General features: G+C 36.8%; 1 protein-coding gene across 6 annotated transcripts in view; it reads left to right on the top strand.

Annotated features, from left to right (window-relative positions):
* Window positions 1-24,439, top strand: part of DGKH (diacylglycerol kinase eta) — a 162,785-nt gene that overhangs the window by 104,627 nt on the left and 33,719 nt on the right. For 5 of the 6 annotated variants that reach the window (XM_032099825.1, XM_032099824.1, XM_032099826.1 and 2 more), the window contains 12 exons: window positions 4,943-5,049; window positions 6,143-6,268; window positions 7,418-7,520; window positions 9,237-9,399; window positions 11,805-11,913; window positions 12,212-12,351; window positions 13,880-13,964; window positions 16,324-16,409; window positions 17,822-17,921; window positions 19,142-19,415; window positions 19,865-19,993; window positions 23,418-23,552. In XM_032099825.1, coding sequence (XP_031955716.1) covers window positions 4,943-5,049; window positions 6,143-6,268; window positions 7,418-7,520; window positions 9,237-9,399; window positions 11,805-11,913; window positions 12,212-12,351; window positions 13,880-13,964; window positions 16,324-16,409; window positions 17,822-17,921; window positions 19,142-19,415; window positions 19,865-19,993; window positions 23,418-23,552 — 1,557 coding nt within the window. The remainder of the gene's footprint in view (window positions 1-4,942; window positions 5,050-6,142; window positions 6,269-7,417; window positions 7,521-9,236; window positions 9,400-11,804; window positions 11,914-12,211; window positions 12,352-13,879; window positions 13,965-16,323; window positions 16,410-17,821; window positions 17,922-19,141; window positions 19,416-19,864; window positions 19,994-23,417; window positions 23,553-24,439) is intronic. The other variant, XM_032099829.1, reaches the window with a different exon arrangement.

Below are 24,439 nucleotides of genomic sequence, written 5' to 3'. Positions count from 1 at the left end.
TCTATTTTCTTTTTTTTTTTTTAGTTAAAGAAGATCTTTAGTTATATATCTAATTTAAACCGCTCGACATTTCACTCTTTTACTGGAATACTTCATACTTTGTCCACAATTATGTATACATGTTAAAACCCATATTAACCATCCTTAATTTCTTCATCTAAAAACTGCATTTTGGTTTGATACTTGCTTCTGCCATGTGCACTTCTAATGCATTTAATAATTTATATTTTTTCTTTAGCTTATCTGTGTTAGCAGTATATATGGTTTGAGAGGACAATCTAGGAAGTTTGGAGTTTTAAAATTCCCCAGACTTGTTCTGTGTTGCTTTTTCCCATTACATAATTTAAAAAACCTGTTTAAATATTCATGCCTGGCATCTCAAACCTTCAGCACTGCTTTACACTGGGAATCCATTTATATCTATACTAAATTCAATTATTTGTGTGGTCATTGATCCCAGGCTACTCTATTATGCCTTGTACTGAGAAGCATGAGAGGCTCCTTCTCAAAAGATAATTGAGCTCTTCCTCCTGTTAGTGGTTTGGGTTACTGACACACCAAGTTGTCTTGAAACTAGCTTAGAGTCTTTGTGGTCTGATTCTTGACAGTTAACTATAGGTAAAAAGAAACCCCATTGCTGGTATCGTGCAGCTTTTGATAGTTCAGTTGTCCTGTAACATTTTATTCTCTGAGAACTGCTGTTTGTCAGGAGCCCTGCACAACTGTTTTTTTTAAGTCTGACCACAAATCAAGCCACATTTCTTTTGGAGATGACGGGTGACATTTTTCTTCAGGGCACCTTCGTTCCCAGCAGCCTTTGTTAAAGGTTGGCCAAATTAATTGCAGGCCACCATGAAGATATTCTAAGTCTGGGAAACCAGTGTAGAAAAAGAGTTAATGCCTTTTCTAGGTAAAAAACTACTGTGAACTTCCATCTTTTTAGAAGTCAAAGAATTGATATGTATGTCAATCTGAAGATTTAAGTTATAACAAACCATGCTTCATTCTTGTTACTGCTCAAAAAACAACTGACTTGTAATAAAAATTGATCATACTCTCCTTTGAGATGCAATGCTATTCTTCCCATGGGTTCTTTCTTTTGTGTCTTCTCAAAAGATAATCTACTTTTCCAATGTTGTTTGTGTGTTGTGTTGCTCTAGCTAGCACTAAAGGACTGACCTCTGCCAATGTTCATCCACAGTCTTTACTAGGACGGAGTAATTATGATCTTTTTGCCTTGCTTTAGAAATTATTCCAAACTAGCTGAATCAAGGAAGGGTTTTGGTTTTTATGCTCCTCAGAGTTTAGCTTCAACATGGAAGAAGCCTAAAGAATGGTATATCATTATCTACAGAAACTCTTCCAGAGCTCTCTAACATCAGTTACTCTGTATTAATACGGCATTTCTATCTAAGTCATTTCCAGTGGAATACTGCCTTTATGATTATTCTCAAAAATTTATTTCTTCATGTAGCATTTGTTTATCTTGATTGTTGAATATCAAGTATAGCTAATAAGTGGGAGAAAGCCTCACTCTTAAACTGCATTCTCCTGTGATGAATCGCACTAACAAACAATGTTGTAAGAGCACTCTAGGATCATGAAATCAATCAGTACGAAAATACTGGGTTTAAATTACCTCTGCAAATGCACTTTGTGCACCTGGTCTTCTTCCATTTTGATTGTGGGGTTTTGCCCACAAAACCCAGTTGTTCTTACCCATTGCCCAGGGAATTGTTGGATTGTATGGGTACTACTTGCACAGTCATTCTCTCTGATACTTTCGCCACATTTTTGGCTTGGTCTGGAGAGTGAAGAGTGAATGAAGCAGTCAGAAGGACAAGGAATGTTTGTTGTTAAAGAATGAAGAAGTAATAGAAAACTGTTCTGTGGCTTTATATCACATGTACCCTTCTGTGATGCTGGGGAAAACATTTATATAAGATTTTTTTATCAAATCAGTAGTTGTGCATTGTTTATAACCTGCAATCTGTATCACAGAAATGCTGTTTTCTATAACTGCAAAAATCACTTGAAGCTGTTCTGAAGTCCTTGATATTTTGAAGATATACAGTATTGAAAAAAAGTCTTCATGGTAGTAGTATTATTACTGGGTGTAATAACATCAACAACAACAGCAACAGCAACAACAATAATAATGACAACAATAATAATAATTTTCAAAGGCCATGAAGAAATTCATATTGGTGTCTAAAAAGCACTGTTTCATTAGCTACTGGTCAATAAGGAAAATACCTGTTGAAAATTATTACGAAGCAGAGTATGGCACAGCCCCATACTAGTCAGGAACCATCCATTACATGCAGTGACTGATGGTCCTGTTCTCTAAAAGCATATGGTCATACAACCAAACACTTCACACCTGCATTCAGAAACTATATTGCAGTGTTAAGTTTCCTGAGTCACTTAAATTCTCTTGTATTTTAGCTTTTGTTGGTGGAGCAATGACAGTTGATGTCTAGCTGTGTGTCTGCATGTTTTCCAAAAGATTTCAGATACCAGACTGATTCATGAATGGGATTCAGTGTAATCTGAGACAAAAAAACAGGGGATAGTGGTAACTAATACTGAGATTTGATTTAAATTTTTCCTTTCTTTTCTTGCAAGTTACATCTGTGTCTTAAGGTTATTGTTGTTGGTAATGTTTAATGTTCAGACCAACATAAATCTTGTTTTTGTGGTACTGAGGTTGCAGGGGGGTGACCCAAGGAGTCTGATCTGAGATTTGGTAGGTAGGTTATTTACAGTACGTACAAATCAAACATTATCTGTCACTTGCCATCTATAGTGTAGCTTGCTGCAGCTCTTCAGAGCCTGGGATTGAATTTGTCCTTGCCTTGTCGCAAGAGAAGTTGAGTGCAGGGTTCCTAAGATCAAGTTGAATCATAGCTCAGTAGGACTTGAACGTTCTATTACTTTGTTATCACTTTGTAATTTGCAATTTCTTATTCCCCCTCATCTCTGATTTGTTGTATTTTGATCTGTGTGGCAAAGCAAGTGCATATGATTTATGAGTAGGAAGCTGAATTCAGTGGTATATCTTCTCTGAAACATTCAAATGGTGAAAACTGCTCATGGTCCATCACTTGAAAACGCAGCCTTTATTTCTGTGCTTCTGTGAGAGCTGGGTTCTGTAGATGCTCAGAACCAGCTTAGGTTGGCAAACACACAATGTGATGTTGATATGTTTAGAAAAAGTGATTCTACCCTGTTAGCTGAAAGTTATGGGATATTTGCGCACTTTGGATCTATGTTGGTCTTGCTCCAACAGGTCCATGCCCTTCTTAGGTTGGGGGCCATTGACGTATTGGAGTGAGTCCATATGAGTGCCATGGAGATGATCAGAGGGCTTAACCACCTCTCCAGTGAGAAAAGGCTGAGAGAGTGGGGATTGGTCAGCCTGGAAAAAAGAAGGCTTTGGGGTGATGTAATTGCGGCCTTCCAGTATCTGGAGGGAGCCTACAAGAAAGATGGAGAGAGACTTTTTACAATGACATGGAGGGACAGGACAAGGGGAAATATGGCTTCAAACTGAGAGTAGCTGAGATTAGATAGTAGGAAAAAATTCTTTGCTGTGACAATGGTGAGACACTGGTTGCCCAGAGAAGTCATGAAGACTACATCCCTGGAATTGTTCAAGGCCAGACTGGATGGAAATCTGAGAAACCTGGTCTAGTAAAAGACGTCCCAGTCCACAGCAGAGGGGCTTGGAGCTAAATGATCTTTAAATGTCCATTTCAACCCAAATAATTCTATGATTTTATGAATGCTGCTTTTTGAAATGACTGGTAGAGTTGCTGTAAAAGCAATGAAACTTTCTGTTGTTTCCTTCTCTTTCTTTCTAGAAAGTAAGAAAGTGAGAGCTGAGCACTTAGTTTCATGCATCTCCCAGAACACTGAGGATTGCTCTCAAACTCAGATGTTGCTTACATAGTCTCAATTCACTTTTTAAATTATCTGGCAATGGGTCAGTGGAATTAAAATGGGAAATCTATTATTCACAAGACATTCTGTACTATGGCTTAATGTTTTTTAATGGTAGATAAGCGATGGGCCAAAGCCTTGATAATTTCCTGTCAAATATTTGTTTGAAAAGAGGCTACTACTTCTGATCTGCTGGCTACTTCTCATAAACCTTTAATGGTCTTTGCCAAAATAATTTATATAATGCACTCTAAATAGAATTACATCATGCACTTCCAGTAGAAGAAATACCCACAGTTGGGCGCGTCAGTCTGTTCGGTCTAATATGTTATCATTAGCTAGGCATATTAATTGAGTTGAACAAAATTCAAATAGTTATTAGGTTGTCAAATTGTCTGCCTGTACTACACGCTTGTGCTGGGTATTCCAGTTAGTGGACTTCTAAAAAAGAACAAAAAGTAAGGTTCTTCCTGATTTAAGTTCTTGGAAAATTCTGTAATCCCTGGTATCCTGAATAAAAATATCACCACATAAAAATATCACTTTCTCACCTTCTGAGAAAAATAGGCCCAGTATGGTGCCACAAAGGCATCTTTTGAGCAAAGAAACAGAGTTCCTGATTCAAAATACTTCTGTAAAACACTCTACCCTCACTTCTTGCAAATTTAAACCAGGTATCTGAGTTAAGTTACTGGAGGAGTAGAAAAGGCAAACCTGTAGTTAAAGATACACTGTACCTTGCACATGAATAAATGGAGACCAATGTGGATTTCAGGGCACACTTAGTGTGGGCTACAGCTTAGCAGTTAAACCGGGTTTAGAGACTTAAAGCGCGAATGATTATGAGCTGAATTTTCTTTGTTGTTTTGTGTCGTGTACAACACTAAGTGACACGTACTTGGCTCTTTTATGGGGTATCTGTGCTTAATTTTTTAATAGGTGTGTATCACTGAAGTACAGAAATAACACAGGGTATATGTTTATCTGTGTCTTGCAGTGTGTAAGTTTAAAGCACATAAAAGGTGTGCTGTCCGAGCAACGAATAACTGCAAATGGACTACATTAGCCTCGATTGGAAAAGACATCATTGAAGATGAAGATGGTGTAAGTACTATTCATGTTTACAGTCTTTTCCAAAGCTGTTTCTTTTTTATGGAAACAAGAAAAAAAGACCAACCATAGGAATATTGCCATGTGACCCATTTAAGTCAATGGTAGGTGGCTATTTTCCTGAACACTTTTCAAAGATGAACGTGGTTAAAGTTGTATTCCTATCCCACAAGACAAGTCTAGCAACTGCAGGCACTAGATTGAAGATGTGTTACAAGATTTTAAAGGATACATGTGGAGAAACTCTGCAGCTGGAGAATTGATCCCAGAAGTTCCTAGTGCTCTGAAGCAAAGATAGTATTTTACACTGTTACCATGCTGTATTTGTAATCTTTTTTTTGCCCTCATTACATAGAGCTGTTTCCCAGGAAGCCCGTTTGGAATTCATTGAAATGGGAGGGGTTTTTGGCGATGAAAGACGGAATTTTAAAATTAGCAGGAGAAACAACAAAAGCTTTTGTGAGGTTGATTGTGATAAATGGACTATTTTTACAAACACAACTATGTATGAACCACTGGTGTGAAGCTACTTGCTAGAAGGCTTGTTCTAAGTTGTACACCTGCGTGTCCTGAGTTGCCCATGGTATTAGTGGGACAAAGAGTGCCCTGAGAAAAGCTTTGCACTGCATTTGGGACTGCTTTATAGAGCTGTGACTTACCAGCCATGGTGAGTGGGTAAGTGAAGCAACAGAAGTGTTCCGCTGTCCTGCCTATTCTTATGAATTTTAGGTATTTTTAATTGGTTTGTGTCATGTAGTCAACATAACTGAGTGGGAACTTGTTTGTATGATGGAGTCTCTGGACTTAACTGCCCCGTTGTGTTATAGTTAATTTCTACCATGAGTGAGACATGTCTCCCTTCTTCAGGGGTCATGTTTTCTGCCTAGCATGTGGAACACCAAAGTAGTCCATTCATTGCTGTTGCCTTGTGAGCATCAGTGCCCCTTATCCTGGCTGACTAGCATACCTGCTTCTTTGATGAAAGGGTACAGCTCTGAGAAATAGTTTAAATCCACCTATATTTGAGAGACAAAAGCCTTTAATTTATCTTTCTGGGTATTTAACTTTAATGACTCCTTCTCCACAGATAGCTATGCCTCACCAGTGGTTAGAGGGAAACCTGCCGGTCAGTGCCAAGTGCGCAGTCTGCGACAAGACTTGTGGCAGTGTTCTACGCCTGCAAGATTGGAAGTGCCTTTGGTGTAAAGCTATGGTAGGTGCACTGAACCACATCCAAGCAGCTCGCATTTTGACAGTTTTATTGCTTACCATTATTTTTGTTTTGTCATTTCACAACCTGCTTTTGGATTAAGTAGGAGCAGGCAGCTTCTGCAAACTCAGGTCTCTCTAGCATTCAGAATTTCTGATGACTGTCCTACCTGCACAGTTAATTTTTAATACACCCACAGATGCAGTTTTTCTTTAATAGGTGTTGTCATCCAATGTGTTTTCTCTGCTTTCTCCTAGCTGATAACTGAATTTTCAGATGCCTGTTCCTTATACCTAATAATCATATGTTACTTTCTTGCATTTTTTATTGTAGCTATTGGTCTATTAATACTTTAGTCATATGTTACATTAATATTTATTAATGTATTAACATGTTTATTACTGCAAAAGCTTGACTTTCTCTTCTTCAGGGCAATCTGTAGGTTACTGATTGAAATTCTTTAACATACTACTGCCATTTCCCCAATATATAGTTTTCTCTTAATTTTATCAACTTGTCTAATAAAATGGGTTTTTTATGCACGTCAGCAGTTTATTTACTGTCGAAGGTTCTGGCATATAGGTGTCCAGGGCTCTGTGTGTAAGCAGTAGGAAATGATTGGCATCTCCAGAGGTGACTTGAAATTTAGGTGAATTGAAGCCACCTGTGCATGTGCCTCACTTTCCAATATCTGTGGAAGAGACCTCTATAACATGGAATTTATGGGACCCAACTTTGGCAGATGGGTCTGGCTTGGTAGGTGTGCTAGCTTTAATGCAGAAACGTCTTCCAGAACAGCCCAGTGGACCAGGCAGGTACAGAGTTGGTGTTTTGCTTGCTGCAACAAGCACAGGTGCTGGCTGCTGGGAACTTGGTTCTTCGTTCCTTGTGGATGGGGGCAAGTGATTCCCTTGAAAGAGTGAGTCATATCTGCTCTTGGGGTAGCTGAAGTTCTCCAAAATAATGTTTTGTTGAATTAGTAACAAGCCTCTGTGGTTGAACATTTGGGGTTTTTTCCTAGTCTCACTCCTTTTCCCTCTACACCTAAATGTTATATATCAGTCCATTATTGTTACATAGATAACATAGTATCAGTTGTGTTTTCACCTCAAAATTCCACTGAAGGAAAATATTTTTTTGGTTTTTTTGTAGGTTCACACGGCCTGTAAAGATCTGTACCCTCGTAAATGTCCACTTGGCCAATGTAAGGTATCGATCATCCCTCCAACAGCACTAAACAGTATAGACTCCGATGGTACGTAGTACTCTAGTGGGTTCAGTAGTACCTCTGGGCTTCCAGTGCCTATTGAGATCCCTACAAATAAACAGAGCTAAAATCCTTCTGCTGAGCAGGGGAATGCAGTCTGCAAATTTAGAGAGAAGTAAAATTTTCTGTGTAGGTTTTTCTAGAATTATTTAACTGTCATGTTTTTAAAAATGTTTTTTAAAGTTGCCCCAGTAGAAATTTTCTTCCATTTTACTTATGACCCTTAGAAACATTTCAAGTGAATGATCAGAGTCCTCAGATGAAGGGGGCTGATGTCTGCCTGGCATACACCACTCCTGTGAGTTCTCAGATTTTGGATAATTTTGCATTATGCAGAGATAAGGTAGCTGAACATCTCAGAGTCTACAACTACTTTACCAGGCTTAAGAGAGGAATTGCTTCCATAGCTTCTCTAATTTATATTTTTTAAAATATAAGCAGTGTAAGAATCCTGCAACACACAGCTAAAAACCCAGCAAATGCTCAAAACTCAGAGGTGCTTTCTGGTGGTTCAGGATGAAGACACATCAGCAGAGGGAGACCGTACTTCAAGGCAGAGAGTGGATTTTAAAAAGAAGTAATCATGAAATCTTAACTGCTTTAATTTTATAGTTTGTGTTGATGGCAAACATAGACCAACAACTTTAATGTAATTCAATGAATTTTGTTACATGAAGTTTGTAAAAGTGATTGTGTATGCTGTATATATTCACTCTATTTACTTGCTTTGTGGTATCTTAGACATCATGCTGTCATTTATTATTCATGCTAGGAAGATTTTTCAATATGTGAAATTATTTTTCTTGGCATTTAAATTAATTAATCAAACCTTATTTGAAATTAGACATTATGATAATGTGGAATTAAATTAGCATCCTTTAATGCCAATTTTTTATTTGTAGCTTTAATATTTTTTTAGTAATTGAAAACAACGGAATCATTTTAAATACTGCCAGAGACAAATGTCAAAACCTATACATGTGAGGTCTGATTTTGAAGTGTTGTTGGGAAACCATTACCTCCATGGACTGGTTGTGTTAGTGACAACAGTGCCCTTTAGTGCTTCTGACTAAGGACCTTGTAGAAATCCTACTGTAATTAGTTAAGACCTGCATTGACTTTGATAAGTTGTGAATCACAGCTGAAGGTCTTCTGTTGTTCAGTGATTCTGTTTTACTTAATAGTATAACCTCAGTCTGAAAAGAAGGCTCTTATGCAAAGTCTCACCTGGGAGGAACTGAGTACAAGTAACTTTTGAAATCTGAGTACTCTTAGAAAGCTCATATAGATGTGGATGATCCAGCTCAACCCAGTACAGTTAAAGCAAAATAAGATTGAAAACCAAACACTTGTAACTGAAATATATATTAAGTTATGTGATAATAAACTATAAAGATGAGATTTAAGAAGTATTCTAAAAGGTTAATAAATTTTCACTGTTAAAAAACAATAAAGCTATTGTCTTCAGGATTTTACTAAATCTAGGCACTGAAAATACCAGAAACAAACAAAAAAAGAACTGGTAATTCTTGTGCAATTATGTTTTCCTTGCAGGACTAATACTCAGTTTAGCACTTACATTATGCATGATAAAATGTACTCCTTTTGTCCTTCATCCCTTTCTTCCTCTTTCCCATGATTTCTTTTTGTGTTGTTCATATTAGAAAACCTTATTTATTTCATTCTTTCTAACTATGTTTACAGGTTTCTGGAAAGCCACATGCCCGCCATCCTGTGCCAGTCCTCTTTTAGTTTTTGTTAACTCAAAGAGTGGAGACAATCAGGGAGTAAAGTTTCTTCGTCGATTCAAACAGTCGTTAAATCCAGCTCAGGTCTTCGATTTAATGAATGGAGGACCTCACTTAGGGTAATGATCTTGGAAATCTTGAGCAAGCCCTTCTACAAGGGAATTTAGTGCAAAGTGTAGTGTTGTGTTCCCCTTGTTTTATAGTGTTATATCCCCTTGTTGCTATAATTCTATCACCAATATCTACTCTGACTTCCTAATTAAAATCTAAGAGACAACAGAATCTCAAGATAAATTCCGGTGGGTGAAGGGATTGTAGGATAACATTTTCCTTCTAGAAAAGCTTGAAAATTCAAAACCAAAAGCTTTTGGCTAGCTTTGACTTCCGTTAACTGGTAAGGCTCAAGACTGTTATAAATGTATAGATGTTTTCCTGAATCACAGGAACTTTGATTTTGCCTTTATGCACTGTTGCCCATGTGCTTTTCTTCCATTTCAAATGCATAATTCAGATATTCCTCCGACCTTTTTGTGTATAGCTATGGAATAAAACTGTTGTCTAAATGTGCTCTGTATCTTTTTAAATTCTGAACGCAACTGTCAGCAGGGGGGTGTGCAGTGGGTAATGGACAAGTACATGAAAAAATTTTCATCTTCAAAGTACATCCAAAATATGGTTTAGGCAACATATGTAGATGGTCAAGAAAATTACCATCCCACAGAATTTGGAGCAAGAACACAGTTAAAACCACTGGGCATTTCTCCCCAAAATCTAAGGGTTGATTGTTGGAGAGATAGGGAAGAAATTTGCATAGTGGTGGCCACAACCCAAGCATCTTTGCACATTCATGAAGATTAAATTCATGCCCATTTTTCTGTTCTCCATTAATTCCACTCAGATATAGTGATGTGGTTAAATGGCCTAATAGTACCAGTTACAGCAACTAGAAACACTAATTTTTTGTACTCTTTAAGATGCAGAATTATACTTAATGATAAAAATGTAGATTAAACAAATTCACAAATATTCAGTTCAAACAGTGTGCAAATAATACAAATATAATTGAATACAGCTGTGGATTATAATAATTAGTACTGTGTTACGGACATGTCATATTAACTCTTTGAGCTGTAATATTCCTTTCATTATAACCCTGATGAGCTCAATCTAAGTCACTTTTAGCTAGCATTTTGTACGTGTAATTATAATGGCATATATGTCTTATGGATGAGAAAGTCTTTGAAAGGAGACAGTCTGAAAAATATGTTTGCAAGTTCTCTTCCTTGAGATAGCTTTACCATGGCTGAAGAGGCTCACTTTGATTTCGTACAGTAATTGCAGTTCATGTTGGTTGCTTTTAAGTACTCTTCCCAAAGAGTTTCCAAGGAGAGGTCCTTAGCAGTTATTTCATCAGGTCACACTGATGTCTTCTTTTTTTCTAGTTGATCTAAAAAGCAGAGGTGCATTCTATAAGTGTATTTCTAGGGGTTTAGGATAGGATAAATTGTTCTGGTATCAACATTTTTTTCCCTTAAATATCTGCTTCATTTTTCTGAATAGGTATGTGCCCATCATATTGAAGTGATATTACTTTCTTTAGAAAAAGTATAAATGCTTCAAAAATTTGTGATCTTGATATGTTGCTTTTTAGAAATGGTTCAGAAATTATACATATTCTGGGAAATAACATGCGTTAAAAATAAATATCTTTGTTGTTAATACTTTAAGAATTTATACTTTCCAATTATTTTCTTTTCTTTTTCTTTTTTTTTTTTTTTATTTTAAGTCCCTGTTGTTTTTACATCTTGGCTGTTTCTGCACATCTCACTCCCATTTCCTCTGTGTCTCACCTTTCTGCTTTTCCTGTCTCTCTTGTCCTCCTTTTCTGTACTGTCCAAGTATTGTGTCCTAGAGGTGTTAAAAGTCTGAGAGAACGAGAAGAAGAGCCATAGGAAGTGAGAGCAGCATACGGCTTTAAGGATATAGTATGAAATACTTGTATTATTTGTCTTATATTGTTGTGATCACCTTATGTTTAAGAATTGCCCTCAATGGTCTTTATATTTAGTTAGCCCCGCGTTGACAAAAGCCCACCCGTATTGTGGAGCACATCCTGTCATTGTGTCTTAACCTCTTCTCGTTTAAAATTCCCAATGGTGCGTTATGCTTCTGGCTGAAGTGAGAAGCATAGAGCAGTTGCAATTTTATCACTTAAATTTTTATTTTCTTTTTAAATATTAATAAAATCTATAAAATCAGACTTATAAAATCCTGAAAACAATATCAAGGGAATTTTTTAAAGAAAAACTTGGCATGTTATTTATCAGAAATGTCAGTGTAAGTGGAATATACAGCGACAGATGGGCTGCAGATAGGTTAATTAAGTAGATGTTTGTATCCGCATACCCTGGAAAAATAAAAGGATCATAAAGATGCTGTGCACAATATTTTCTTGTAACAATTGCTAATGAAGGTCACTGCTCTCTTGCTAGTGGACATAACTAGCTCTGCATTTTCTCTGCAGTTTGCGGTTATTTCAGAAGTTTGACAACTTCAGGATTCTTGTGTGTGGTGGCGATGGAAGCGTGGGTTGGGTCTTGTCAGAAATTGATAAGCTCAGCTTGCACAAGCAGGCAAGTGTGCATATTTATTGCCTAGACTGACTATGCCTAATTTTGTGTGCTTACCTTTTCCTTGACTTGGTTCTTTGTTGTATCTCTTTCTATGGGCCAAACTTGATAGTTACTCTTTAATGAAAGTTTTCACTGTTATAAACAGGATGAGTTGTATTGGAACGGCACAATTTGACTTACAGGCTTTAGACATCAGCTATAAAATTAACATTTGTTGATTGAAATAACAAGCATTTGTAACCATTAGTATTTTCTTTCTAGTTTTCAATAGTAGATTTGTTCCTGTGTTGTGTTTCAGTGTCAGCTAGGAGTGTTACCCCTTGGTACCGGAAATGACCTTGCTCGTGTCCTTGGTTGGGGAGGATCCTGTGATGATGACACACAACTTCCCCAGATTTTGGAAAAACTAGAACGAGCCAGCACAAAAATGTTAGACAGGTAAACCTAAATGTGCATATATATGACTTACCATGAGATTTATAGTGTATTTATTTGGGTTTCTGATGGCCTAAAATCCAGCTTGGAGACTTGGTGTTCAGTAGGTTTGTTTTTTGAGTGCAGGTCATAATCATAAAGGAAGCTGCAATCGTAATGGGGACAGCTCTTTAGCCTGCTTTTTAAACCAAAGAGTCAGAGGGATAAGTGGCTGATGGAACTGGGAAGTGTGCTGTCCAAACATCTTCAAAAGTTGACAGTTTATTGCATGACTGAAGGAGCTGTTACAAGAAGTTGTGAGCGTTAAGAAATTGTGTAGATTCAAAACTGGTTTGAGCAATTTTACGGACTCCGTGCATAATTATTAAACACCATTAATGGTAGCATCTTTATTTAGAAAACACCTGAGCTCTCTGTCCTTGGATGTGGGGAGAACTCACTTTGTGTGCTTTCACTCTTTCCTAAGGCATCACATCTGCTGTTGACAAGATGCTGGGCTAATTGGATCCATAATTAATATTTCTGTTTGAGGCATTTACTTAGTCAAAAAAATGAAATCTTCCCACTCCTTGATTTGTGTAGTTTTCATCCACAAAGGAAAGCAGAAATCCCCATTTAAAAAAAAAGTCAGAGATGATGATGGTCGTGTTGTTCCAATGGAAGTCTAGCGCTGCTTTTGAGAGGAGTATTTCTTACACTGTTCTTTCTCTCAGGAGTGTTACTTTTCTTGCCCTAGTTACAAACACTTGAATGTCATCATAAGAGATTTTACTTTAAGTTATTTTTGTGAAATAGAGAAAAATGTCCTTTTTTATTTTATGCTTTTCTGCCGGCTACTTGATTGCTTTACAGCAAAGTATGTGGAGAAATGCTTGTTACTGTCCTCAGATTCTGAAAAACTTGTAGATTAGCTCATGTTTCCCTTTTTCTGTAGTGAAAACATGCTCTGTTTCATTTTTTGGTCTTATTTCAGCAGACTCGCTACCAAGGCCCATCTGCAGTGATTACTTGTTCTTTTCAGTGGGCTTTGAAGGATGTTGTTTCTATTAGTGGTTTCATACTATCTATGCTGTCAAATGCTGTCCTGTACCAGAGGAAAAAAAAAAATATATGTCAGGGAAGACACTTCATCATTTGCTTTGTTTTCATGCCTGACTCCACTAGTTGAGATGGAAAGCTAATGCTGCCTTAAAGCTTTTTCTGTAGGAAGACGTCTAGTTTCCTTTGACTTCTGCAGTATGTTTGCACAAATTCTTTTATAGTGTGCATGTTTTTTCCAGAAAATCCTTATTGCCTATATTGAATGTCCCATGATTTTTTCACAAATGAGACTGATAATTAAATCACTAAAAAATAATCTCAGCAATAAAACCTTTAATTTTAATTATTTCACCCATATAATTTACAATTACAAATTAAGCTACTTTTTTAATATATATAAATATTCTGTGATGTGACAATGAATTTTCTTTTTGTTAATATATTGGAGAGAAAGTAAAACTAACAGTCTGGAAACTTATGTTTCTTTCAGGTGGAGTATAATGTCATATGAACTGAAATTACCAGCAAAACCTTCTATTCTTCCAGTGACTGCAGAAGAGTCAGAGGAGTGCCAGGTGCACTTTAAGTTTTGTTTTGTTGTTTCATGTACTTAACTTGGAGCTTCTGGGATGAAAATAGCTATAACTGAAGCATTTGTGTGAAAAATAGATGTTTTGTGATCTGCTAACTGAAGTGAATTAGGGCCTGTTCATACTGTGCATCTCAAGTAAGTAAGGTTTCCCATTCTGTATTATTTACCTAGAAGTAATGAAGGTAAGGAGTCTCCAGCAAAGCTGTCGGAAAAATTTCTTCCTGAATATATATGTATATTTTAATATGTATTAGAAAGGGTATTTATATAATGTTAGACAAGAATGTAATCTAGTGTCATGTTATTATGTAATATAGTAATGCTATATATTTTAGATAATTCTTATATATGAGTATATATTATATGTAATTTTGTATATAATAGTATAATTTAGTGCTATGTTACTGTATAATATTATATATAATATGATAATATACATAAATATTTAAAATACATTTTTTAATATATAAAAGCGAATGTCTGCTATGTTGAGTTTGGATTAAGCATTGAAACAAAGTCCCCAGCATTCTGCAGACACGGGTTGTATTCCTAAAGAAAGAGAGAAGCTTTTTGCAGCTTGAGTTTGATCAGGTCATATGACCAAACTTTCTCTTTGTTCTTTCAGAGAGCTCAAAATCCTAAGTATCATCAAAGTAAAGCTTAGTCTGTCTTCCAGACTAGATTTGTGCTTGTAGTAGCTGATGAGGTTTCAATTTTGAGAGCGGGAGATACTTTAATCAAATTAATTGGCATGAAAAGTCTGACTGAAAATGAGAAAATAATATATTCCCAAGAAAGTTAAGGCATATCAACTGTAGCTCAAAAGTACTTGAGAAGCCATAATTAATCAGCAGTCTCTTGAACAATTTAATAATTCAGGGTCTTTTAATTGGCAAGGAGGTTATAACCTTTGATGGATTGCTGGATATAGAGATGGAAAAAGGCTGGGATTTTAAGGGGGTTGCTTTGCACACTGCTCTACTTCTGGTGTCAGCAATGCAGATCAAGGCTTTATCATCTCTAATTTTTCAAGGCAGTTAAAATTTTCAAGTGTGCCTTCATCATAATTTTGTTCTAGTTATTTCTGGCTTGGAAATTTTTTTTAGCCCCTTCTGAAAATGGAAGGAACTGCTTGCTCATAGAAAACTTCATTTTTGGAAAATGTATTCTGTAGGCTATATTACCTGTCATTACTTGGGTTGGACAAAACCATTTGCTTTTGTGTACCATGTTCAATCTTTATTTCAATGTGTTTTTTACATTGCTTACTAAGTTAGGATATTTCAGAAAAAATAATAATTAACCTTACAGTAGATATTGGATTATATCACAGTTTGAAAAGCAAATGGAAGTACACATCTGATTATTTTTTTTCCCTTCTCTCCTCCAGTAGTTTCAAGAGACTAATGCCACTTGGTTTCCAGAAATCTTGTACTGGTGTTTGAAAAACAGTAGTTCATTCCTACAAATCAGATGTTTATGTTTTGTTTTCTCCTTTGAAATGAAAACTGATTCAATGTCAGAGTCCTAAAGTGAAGGCTGGGTTTTTAGGAGAAAAAACTGAAGTGGTATATCTGCCTGCTCAAAATCAAAGACAAAAGCATGCTAAGAGATTTTAAGTGATTCTTAAGGGAAGCTGTCAGAACTGCATTTATTTTTAGCTTTAGATTTGGAATTTGATTAGAATTCGCTTTTAAAATTGAGATCTGGATCCACAGCTACTTTGAGATAGGATATGGTATGTGAGGATGAATTTTTGATCCATTCCAAATATTTTCCTGAATATTTCATAATTTGTAGTTTTTAATGTTCTTGTAAAGACTAAGCCCTAAATGGTTTGCTCCTTGAGGGTTGGTTTTGATAACATTTTACCAGTTTGGCAGCCTTTGTCAGTTGTGGTTCTTGGGGAGTAAGAGCCCACCTGACAGTAAAGTGAAAATTCCGGATTATAACTGCAAACTTTAGGTTTATTCTTATTGAGCAATTTGTTTGAGGAAAACTTCACTTATTTTAGAAGTAAAAGATATTAGATTATAATACTGTAGGTTGTTATAAATATGAGAAAATTTTTTTCTGCCTCACAGACTGATTTTAGCCTAGAAATAACTTACTCTTCTCTGGAGGAGGAAAAGAGCTGTGGATCAAGTTCTCAGATGCAATCTTACTTTGAATATTAAAAATCTGGTACATAAAATACAGTATGCAGGTAGAGTCTGCATTGTCAGCCACTTGGCCTTGTATTAGATCTGAAATGGAAATCCTGCTGTTTTTGAGGTGTTTAAACTCACTACTTGGTGTTAAACTGCTGGAATGTGTGGAAACTGAAGTCTCTTTTTTTTCAGATATCTGCTTATGAGGATTCAGTTGCTGCTCATCTTGCAAAAATTCTCAATTCTGATCAGCATTCAGTTGTCATATCATCTGCCAAGTGAGTCAATCAGTTTTATGTACAATGTGGGGGATAAATTCCCTGTGTAACATCATCACCATAATAGCCTTCTGTCTAAGCCTGGTTTTCTTATGGATGGCCAACTGGCTTGGCTTAATATATCTTGATTTATATCTTTCAGAGTGGATGTTCTTTTCTGCAAAATTTTTAGATGATACAGTTGTAATGGATGGGTTAATACTAAATTTAAAAAATAATCACACAGTATTAATATAAATTGATTTTAAATCATTCCAAATACAAAACTTATAGTTACTAATGCAAAGATGTGATCTACTTCACACTGCATTTCTTCAGGCTTTTTTTGTAATGCGTATATTTAGACGACAAACAACTCCACCAGTGTGAAGCAGAACTTCAGCTTAGGTAGTTTTGTTGTAGCCTTGTCTGTATCAGTTCAATCAATAGTGATCTAAGACAGTAGTGGGATTTTCTCCCCAAACTGAAACATTTTGAAATGAGAGAAATTTGGCAAATCATGGCCATCATCTGAAATCAGAACTGTTCTGTGTATACCTTCTCTATAAAAAAACCCTATGTTTTGCGATATGCAAAAGACCTGTCATAGAATCTTTAAAAATACATCTGAATATCATTACATCTTTCTTTTTCTCCTAAAAGCAAGTTAACAAAATTTCATTTTTAAACTATACATAGCACATGTAGAAAATGACACTGCAGGATATTATTAACTGCTGATTCTAAATTGGTTCTGTACCTTGTTAAATCTGTTTAATTTCTGTCAGAAACATGTCAACCAAATGAACAGTACTAAGCAATTATACTCACCTCATTAGTAAGTTTGCTGTCTATCTGCAGTGCAGGTAATAAGAACCTGCAAGTCTTTTTCTGATTTACACAGTGAAAATTCATTGCAGCCACTGTAGTTTGCACAGATATGCTTCAGGATCAGTTCAAAAGCATGAGCTGTGCAATGGGATGTGTGTGGCCATATGCTTTCATCTAAGAAGGGCTCCATTAAAGTCAGTAGATTTTCTCCATGGTTTCTAAGCTCCAGCTTTGCATGGGAATTTGTATGACTGTGTTTGAAGTTACCAAAATGAATGCAAGTTTGCTAAGTCCTCTCACAGGGAAGGTGTACAAGCAAGGGATTGGATAAAATCAGTCATGTTTATTTCAGATAAGAGGCTGAGATACAGTGTATGCCAAGGCTTAAGTGAAAGAGTTTTTGTTTCAAAGCTTATGACCTCAATTTTGGAAGCTATGGAAAGAGTGTCATCTGATTTACAAGTATGATCACAGACTTCAGTTTACAATAAGAATAATTTATAGCAGTGTACATATAAATAAAATGCCATAAGAACTTAATATTCAAAACATATCTATTTTATTTCATTTGATTTCTTCCCTCTCCTTTTTTTTATGTGAAGAGTATTATGTGAAACTGTAAAGGACTTTGTTGCCAAAATAGGGAAGACTTATGAAAAACCAGTGGAAAATGCAGAGGAAGCTGATGCCATGGCCATTAAAGTAAGACTATGACTATGTTCAGGTTTAAAGTTGTTGGGTTCTTAAAGTTTATAGCTCATGGATGTTTCATTTTCACATTGCCCTAGGATGCCCAGTTTGGCTTTAATTTCAACCAGTGACTTTAAAATTCTCTCTTCTTATTGCATAGAGTAATTATTTCCAAACCATCTTTAAACTCAGATCTGTTTATACTTTCTTTCTTCATAAAGGATAAAGTTCATGGTAGCATACATATAGATAAATGGAATTTTTTTGCATTAGTTCTGCTTCTAGGGATTAAGTTAGCTATGGGGAAACAATGGGATAATGAAGAGTATGCTGCGAGAAAGAAGGGGATACAGACCACAATTTTAAAAATAGTAGTTTAAGCAGCAAAATATAGAGATCATGTTGCAAAAACATTGGGAAAGAAAAAAACCAGAAGGATTTTGTATGAGACACAAAATTTACATGAGCTGAAAAGAAAAGAAGAAACAATCCCTGACAATCCCAGAGTCGGAAAAAGTACTTTCTAAGTGGCAATTTGTGGTTCATGTTTCTATCCAGTGCACATTTTAGAAAATTAGTTTTTCTTTTTAACTGTCCACGGCCAGAGAGTGTTTTCTTTCTCTTAGGCACAGAAAATCCCTTCTTTTCCACTGTACCTAGGGAGAACAACTACTTAGTGTTGGGTAGAGGCATTTGACAGCGTCTGATTCTGGCTTGAGCTGCTTGCTCTGTGACAGCTCACTTGCTTAAATGTACAGCTGTATTGCAAAAACAACCCCATGTGTCTCAGTCTAACAGCTGGGCATGTCTCCATAGATACCTCTCAAAATTGGCGTACTGAACACCCATGTGTGGGCAAATCTCTGGTGGTTTTCTGTGCTGCAAGTCATTGAGAGAGGAGTAGGATGTAATCCATAACCTAGTTATGGGGCTGGCTGAGTTTATCATGGAGTGTTACTTGAATCTGAGTGTAGGGGGTTTGCTCTAATCTGGCTGAGTGTCACAGGGTCTGCAGAAAGCCCATGCAGGCCTACTCATAATCTGATATTCTGAAATGTTGAACCTTGGTTTGGGTTTTACATAAGGAATTACATAGACACTAAAGACACCTAGAGTTTCAAATATAATCTGGTACCGTATTTCCTGAAAATATTCACAAGTTCACTATTGAATTTTTTTTTTTTTTCTGTGTGTGTGTGTGTGTGTGTGTATTCTTTTCCACTTTGTCTTAGTGCTCAGAGTTAAATGAGAAGCTGGACCTATTGCTCCAGGCTCTTCACACAGAAGCCCAGGCTGCTCCCATTCTCCCAGGCATTGCTCCCCCCATTGTAGAAGAAGAACCAGAGGAGTTTTCAAGTGAAGAATCCTTGTCTGAAAGTAAAGAGCAATTAGCGGAGTGTGTCTCAAAATCTTCCCAGAAACTCTTCAAACCAAGGGAACAGTTAATGCTCCGAGCAAACAGCTTGAAGAAGGCTGTGAGGCACATCATTGAACAAGCAGAAAAAGGTGCATATCGGCATTTTGATCCAGACTGGTAGAATAGGATAGGATAATGATGTTTGTTTGTTTGTTTGCTTGTTAAACTGGAATAAGTTTTCATTATAAAATTTGATTTCTACATTCTTACATAGATAAAATTATTGTGCTTATTACAAGCTGCAAAGAAAAGAAGTGCAGCTTGTTTGAATATTGATGACTGCAGGTGTGAGTACTTATGGATGTACGTTTGCACATATAAAAGTGCATTTCTTTTAACTGTTAGCCTCCACAAAATGAAAATTTCTGACAGCAAATCTTTATCAACTGGCAAAGGATTGACTGACTCTTTCACTGAATTGACAATAGAACTCTTTTGTTAATATTTTTAAACTAAAAGCTACAAAAAAGTGCTAATTTTGATATATGCAGTTTTTGTTTAGAAACCTTGAAACTTTGTCTTTTCTCTTAATGAACAGTTGTGGACGAGCAGAATGCTCATAGTGAAGAACAAGTGAACCAGTCTCCAGTAGAATACAGCAAAGAATTGGATGAATCCAAAGAAGAGGAAAAAGAGGAAGATACAAAGGAACTTGAGTCCCCATCAAGTGAGTCAATTAGGAATAAAATAGAAATATACTATCTCCTTATAGTTGTATTTGGACCATAATTGGCTCCATTCTTAAGATTACTTGCATTACTATAATATAAAAATAATTTGTGGAAACTACTTACAAATTGTAATAGATTTGGATAAATAAAAGTTAAGGGGAAAATGAGGGAAATAACAGATAAACAGACTTTCGGAATGTATTTACAAAGCTGAGAAGGCACTTGTTGGGGAGACAAGTGCCTGAATTTAATGAAGTGTTTACACTCACCTTTCTACGTGATCCGGAGCAAAAGCTAGAGTCTGGGTAATGGTGGCAATAGAATGTCTCAGTTGTAGACTGAGATTCTCAAGCTACATAGTACTTTTAGGAAAGCTGCTTCTTAGTGTAGGTGGATATTTCAGTCTTTCCCATGTTATTGAAGGACAGCTTTTGAGGATTTTAGTGTGGGTTAGGGTAACAAAAGGAGATGCAAATCCCAAAATGCTTTTCTCATTTTGCTCCAAGAAGTTTCTCATCAACTATCTAGAGGATAGGCTTTGCTGCCCACCAGCTACCACTGTTTCCCTGTGACTCACAGATCATCTTGTGACCTCACCTACCGTGCATCACTGTCCTCACAAGGCTCTTCTCTGAAGTTGGTGCCTATGTTGGTAGCTCCTACCTTGGAAATAAGACATTAGGCTTTTGGGGCTTCTGTTGACCCAGGATCTCATGTTTTCTCCAGAAACACGTCAGGCTTTCTCCAGTGATTGTCTCTTTGCTGGTTCCTTTTATTTTCTCTTGGTTATAGGAATTAATTTATGTTGGTTGTCCTTTTTCCATAGTAGCTCATAGAGGATGCTGGCCCTACAGATGACCCAGTCCTACTGCCATAACTGTATAATAAAGATATACACGTCTAGAAATGTATTAAGCTCCTTGTTTCTTGATGGTATAATTTCTGCATCTAATGGGGAGCTGTATTAGTCTTATATGTGTGGAATCGAGTGCATATTAATGCTGTCACTGGACGATAGATGTTTAGGGACAGACCATGAAACATTAATTCAATTATCTGCACTAAAACATCAGTTTTACTCATTAGGGCTGTGTTGTTTTTATCAGAGCATTCACAGCAAAAGTTTATCTTTATTGCAGTTATTCCCATGAGTCTCATCTGTCAAATAAAGAGCAGCTGCTCTGCTGATTTTCCTATTTAATACAACTGCCTTGTTTGCAAGTACAGAGAGAACAGACTGTGTGAACAGTGTTGTGAATTTTTCAGTAGTATGAAAAATGAATGTTAATTTTGTTCTGAGTATTATATTTTACCCTCAGAGGATCTTCCTGGTCATTTGATGAAGATAATGTTTTTCCATATGTTAATATCTTCATCTAAATATTTAATGACTCTTGTTAGATATCGCTTGCCGTTTTTATTCCTTTTTATTTTTTGACATTATTACAGTGTTTTGTCATGCACAGATACAAATAATTGAGTTGTATTGCAATCATGCAATATTGTAGCATTTTGTGATAACTGCTATGGCTGTCATGCAGGCGTTAAAGTCCCAAGGAGCTGTTAGTCCACTTGATCAGCCCTTTCATATAAAACAATTCAGAAAAATTCACCCACTTTTCTTTGTCCTGTGTATAATAATTTCTGCTTGACTTCAGCAAGTCAGCCAGAAAGGTGTGTAATCTTACTCCTGGGATATAAGAAAGTGAAGAATTTGCTATTGCATTTACTGTTCTCTGCCAGATATCATAATTTAAAAAAACCCCTGTGAATGTGCAAATCCTGGCCTGAAGTGATTTGAACACAATGTCTAAACCCTTGTTCTAGTTATTCCTTTTGTCTCTAGATTTTCCCATTCAACGTTTTCTTTCCATTAGTGTCCTCATACAGTACACCCACGTTCCTCTCAGGCTAAGCTATGATAGACATGACCTGATTTGTCCCAATCCTGCCACTGAAAATGATGTATTCTATCCTTCCCACCACATTCCTGGTGCTGTTTCTCCACCGTTGTCTTGGTGCTAGTCCTACTAATTCTATTTTTGCTGGATTAGTTTTCATGTTTTGAGAGGAAAAATCAGATCATCTTGAAATAATTTCATTTTTTTGTTCTGAGCTTCTTCAGATGGTCAAGGTTGAAGTTGTCCTAAGCTGAAGTAGTTTTAACATGTGACATAATTTGGAGCAGGGGTAGCCAAGAAGTGTCTGTCTGTGACCATCTGTTGTGTGAGAGCTTTCTGCATGAACATGGAAATGCTATAACAAAGCATTTGGTAACACCCAACCTTTTTTCTTTGGGGCACCAGTTTCTGGCTTTGTCTGAGGGGGCTGAATTGCACAGAGATTGACTTCCCCAGGCTAAAGCAGGCACTGGCATACTCTCTCAGGCTGCATGAAACAAGTTCTGCCAAGAAAGTAAATTACAGCTCCTGCGGTCAGCCCTATGCAAAGCCCATCCTTCTTCATTGCCTCTGGAGGCAGCCAAAGAATAACTGGCCTCACTGAGCTACTGGTTACTCTTTGTGAATATCTTCTCTTTCTTCTTGATTTTCTTCCCTTTCCTTTTCCTGAGCCTTTGTCAATAACAGTTACATCAGCTACCAAACATTGCTGTCTACCAAGGTTTCACTGATCCATCTTCCAGAAAATTTTAATAAATAAGTTAATTATTTGGGAAATTGCTGGTTTGTTTGTTTTCTGGGGTTTTTTCTGTGAAAAAAGATGATGGAAAACTGATGACCCCCACTGTCTCTCTAAATGTAGAAGACAAAGGTGAACATGTCTTTTTTCCTTCCCTTGCAGTTTTCAGTTTGGCTGTAAATAAAGATGTCAGAGTTTTCTCTAATGTTTTCAGAAATCTGATGCAGGCATGGGGGTCATTTTAGCTGCTTGAAGAAAATTTTGTGGGTGTTGATGAGACGGGTATTCTAACCTACAGGCCATGGAATTATCTGTATTAAAATTGTTATAAATAGTAATATACTATGTAATATATCTATATTTATAAGTAAGCATAGATTAAATTTAAGTTGTTTTATTATTTCAGTAATATGTTTATCAGAAGCTTACTGCACCATTAAATACTATTGCATTTAAAGGTGGATATAATACGTTTTATGAATATATTTACATTTAATACATGTAATACTTTTGCTGGTAGCTTGAAGTGTGAGTTGGGAACTCCTCATGTTGAGTGCCATGCACACTTGCTCATTTTAATTTGAGTTTGTCACTTGATCTGTTTCTGAGTTTTCTTCCCATATTTGGAAGAAAATCTGTGGTGGGAGGGGGAAGGACTATTGTCATGGAGTGGTAACAGATTAAATTAATGCTTTTGATGCATTTTCTGGGCTGTAAAACCTATGTGGTAATGTTACAATAGGTCTGATTAGTGTTGTTACTTCTGTTTTTTCTGCACAGCTAAAACTGCACCAAGGTCTCCTGATAGGCGCACAAGCCGAGGTATCCATTCTCAGACAGGTTCTTTCTCTGCTCCAGCTTTGGCAGCAAGCAAGGAAAACCTCCCAGTACTTAACACGAGGATTATCTGCCCAGGTAATTATGATTTTGAAATCTGCTGTTCCTACCTTACTTTAATATGATCTTCCAGTCTCCTGCTTGCTGTCAAATAATGACTTTTACTTCATGCCCTGAATTTGTTTGAACCAACATACACGTCTTTGTGTTGTATTATACAGGAAGAAATGCATAATAGTGTAGAAGATTTCTGATCATTTGGCAGAACACCAGAAGTAGCATAAGTGTTGCATTTGATTCCGGAGGGTGAAAAGTAAAATTCAGAATCACAGAATTGCGCAGTGGTTTGGGTCAGAAGGGACTTCCAAAGATCATCTAGTACAGCCCCCTGTCATGAGCATTGGCATCTTTCACTAGATCAGGTTGCTCAAAAAAGCATTCAGCCTGACCTTGGACACTTCCAGTGGTGGGGCTTGTACAGCTTCCCTGGCCAACTTCTTCCTGTGTCTCACTACCCTCATCACAGACATTTTCCTCTTTTGTCCCATCTAAATGTACCGTCTTTTTGTTTAAAACCACTGCCCTTTCTCCTGTCACTGCAGGCCCTGGTGAAAAGTCTCTCAGTCTTTCTTATAAACCTGCTCTATATTTTGAAAGGGCACAATAAATTCTCCCTGGAGCCTTCTCCACTCCAGGCTGAACAACCCCAGCTCTCTCAGCCTGTCTTCATAGGAGAGGTGCTCCAGCCCTCTGATCATCTTTATGGTCCTCTGTGGACTCGTTATGTCCTTCTTATGTTGGGGGCCCCAGAGATGGACACAGCACTCCAGGTGGGATCTCACCAGAGCAGGACAGAGGGGCAGAATCCCCTCCCTTTCCCTCCTGGCCATGCTGCTTTTGATGCAGCCCAGGATGCATTTGGGTTTGTGGGCCACAAGCTCACATTGCCAGGTCACATCCAATTT

The sequence above is a fragment of the Corvus moneduloides genome, chromosome 2 (genome assembly GCF_009650955.1).
Source record: "Corvus moneduloides isolate bCorMon1 chromosome 2, bCorMon1.pri, whole genome shotgun sequence".
Taxonomy (NCBI): domain Eukaryota; kingdom Metazoa; phylum Chordata; class Aves; order Passeriformes; family Corvidae; genus Corvus; species Corvus moneduloides.
Note: the sequence above shows the minus strand (reverse complement) of the source record. Positions and strands in the feature narration are given on the sequence as shown.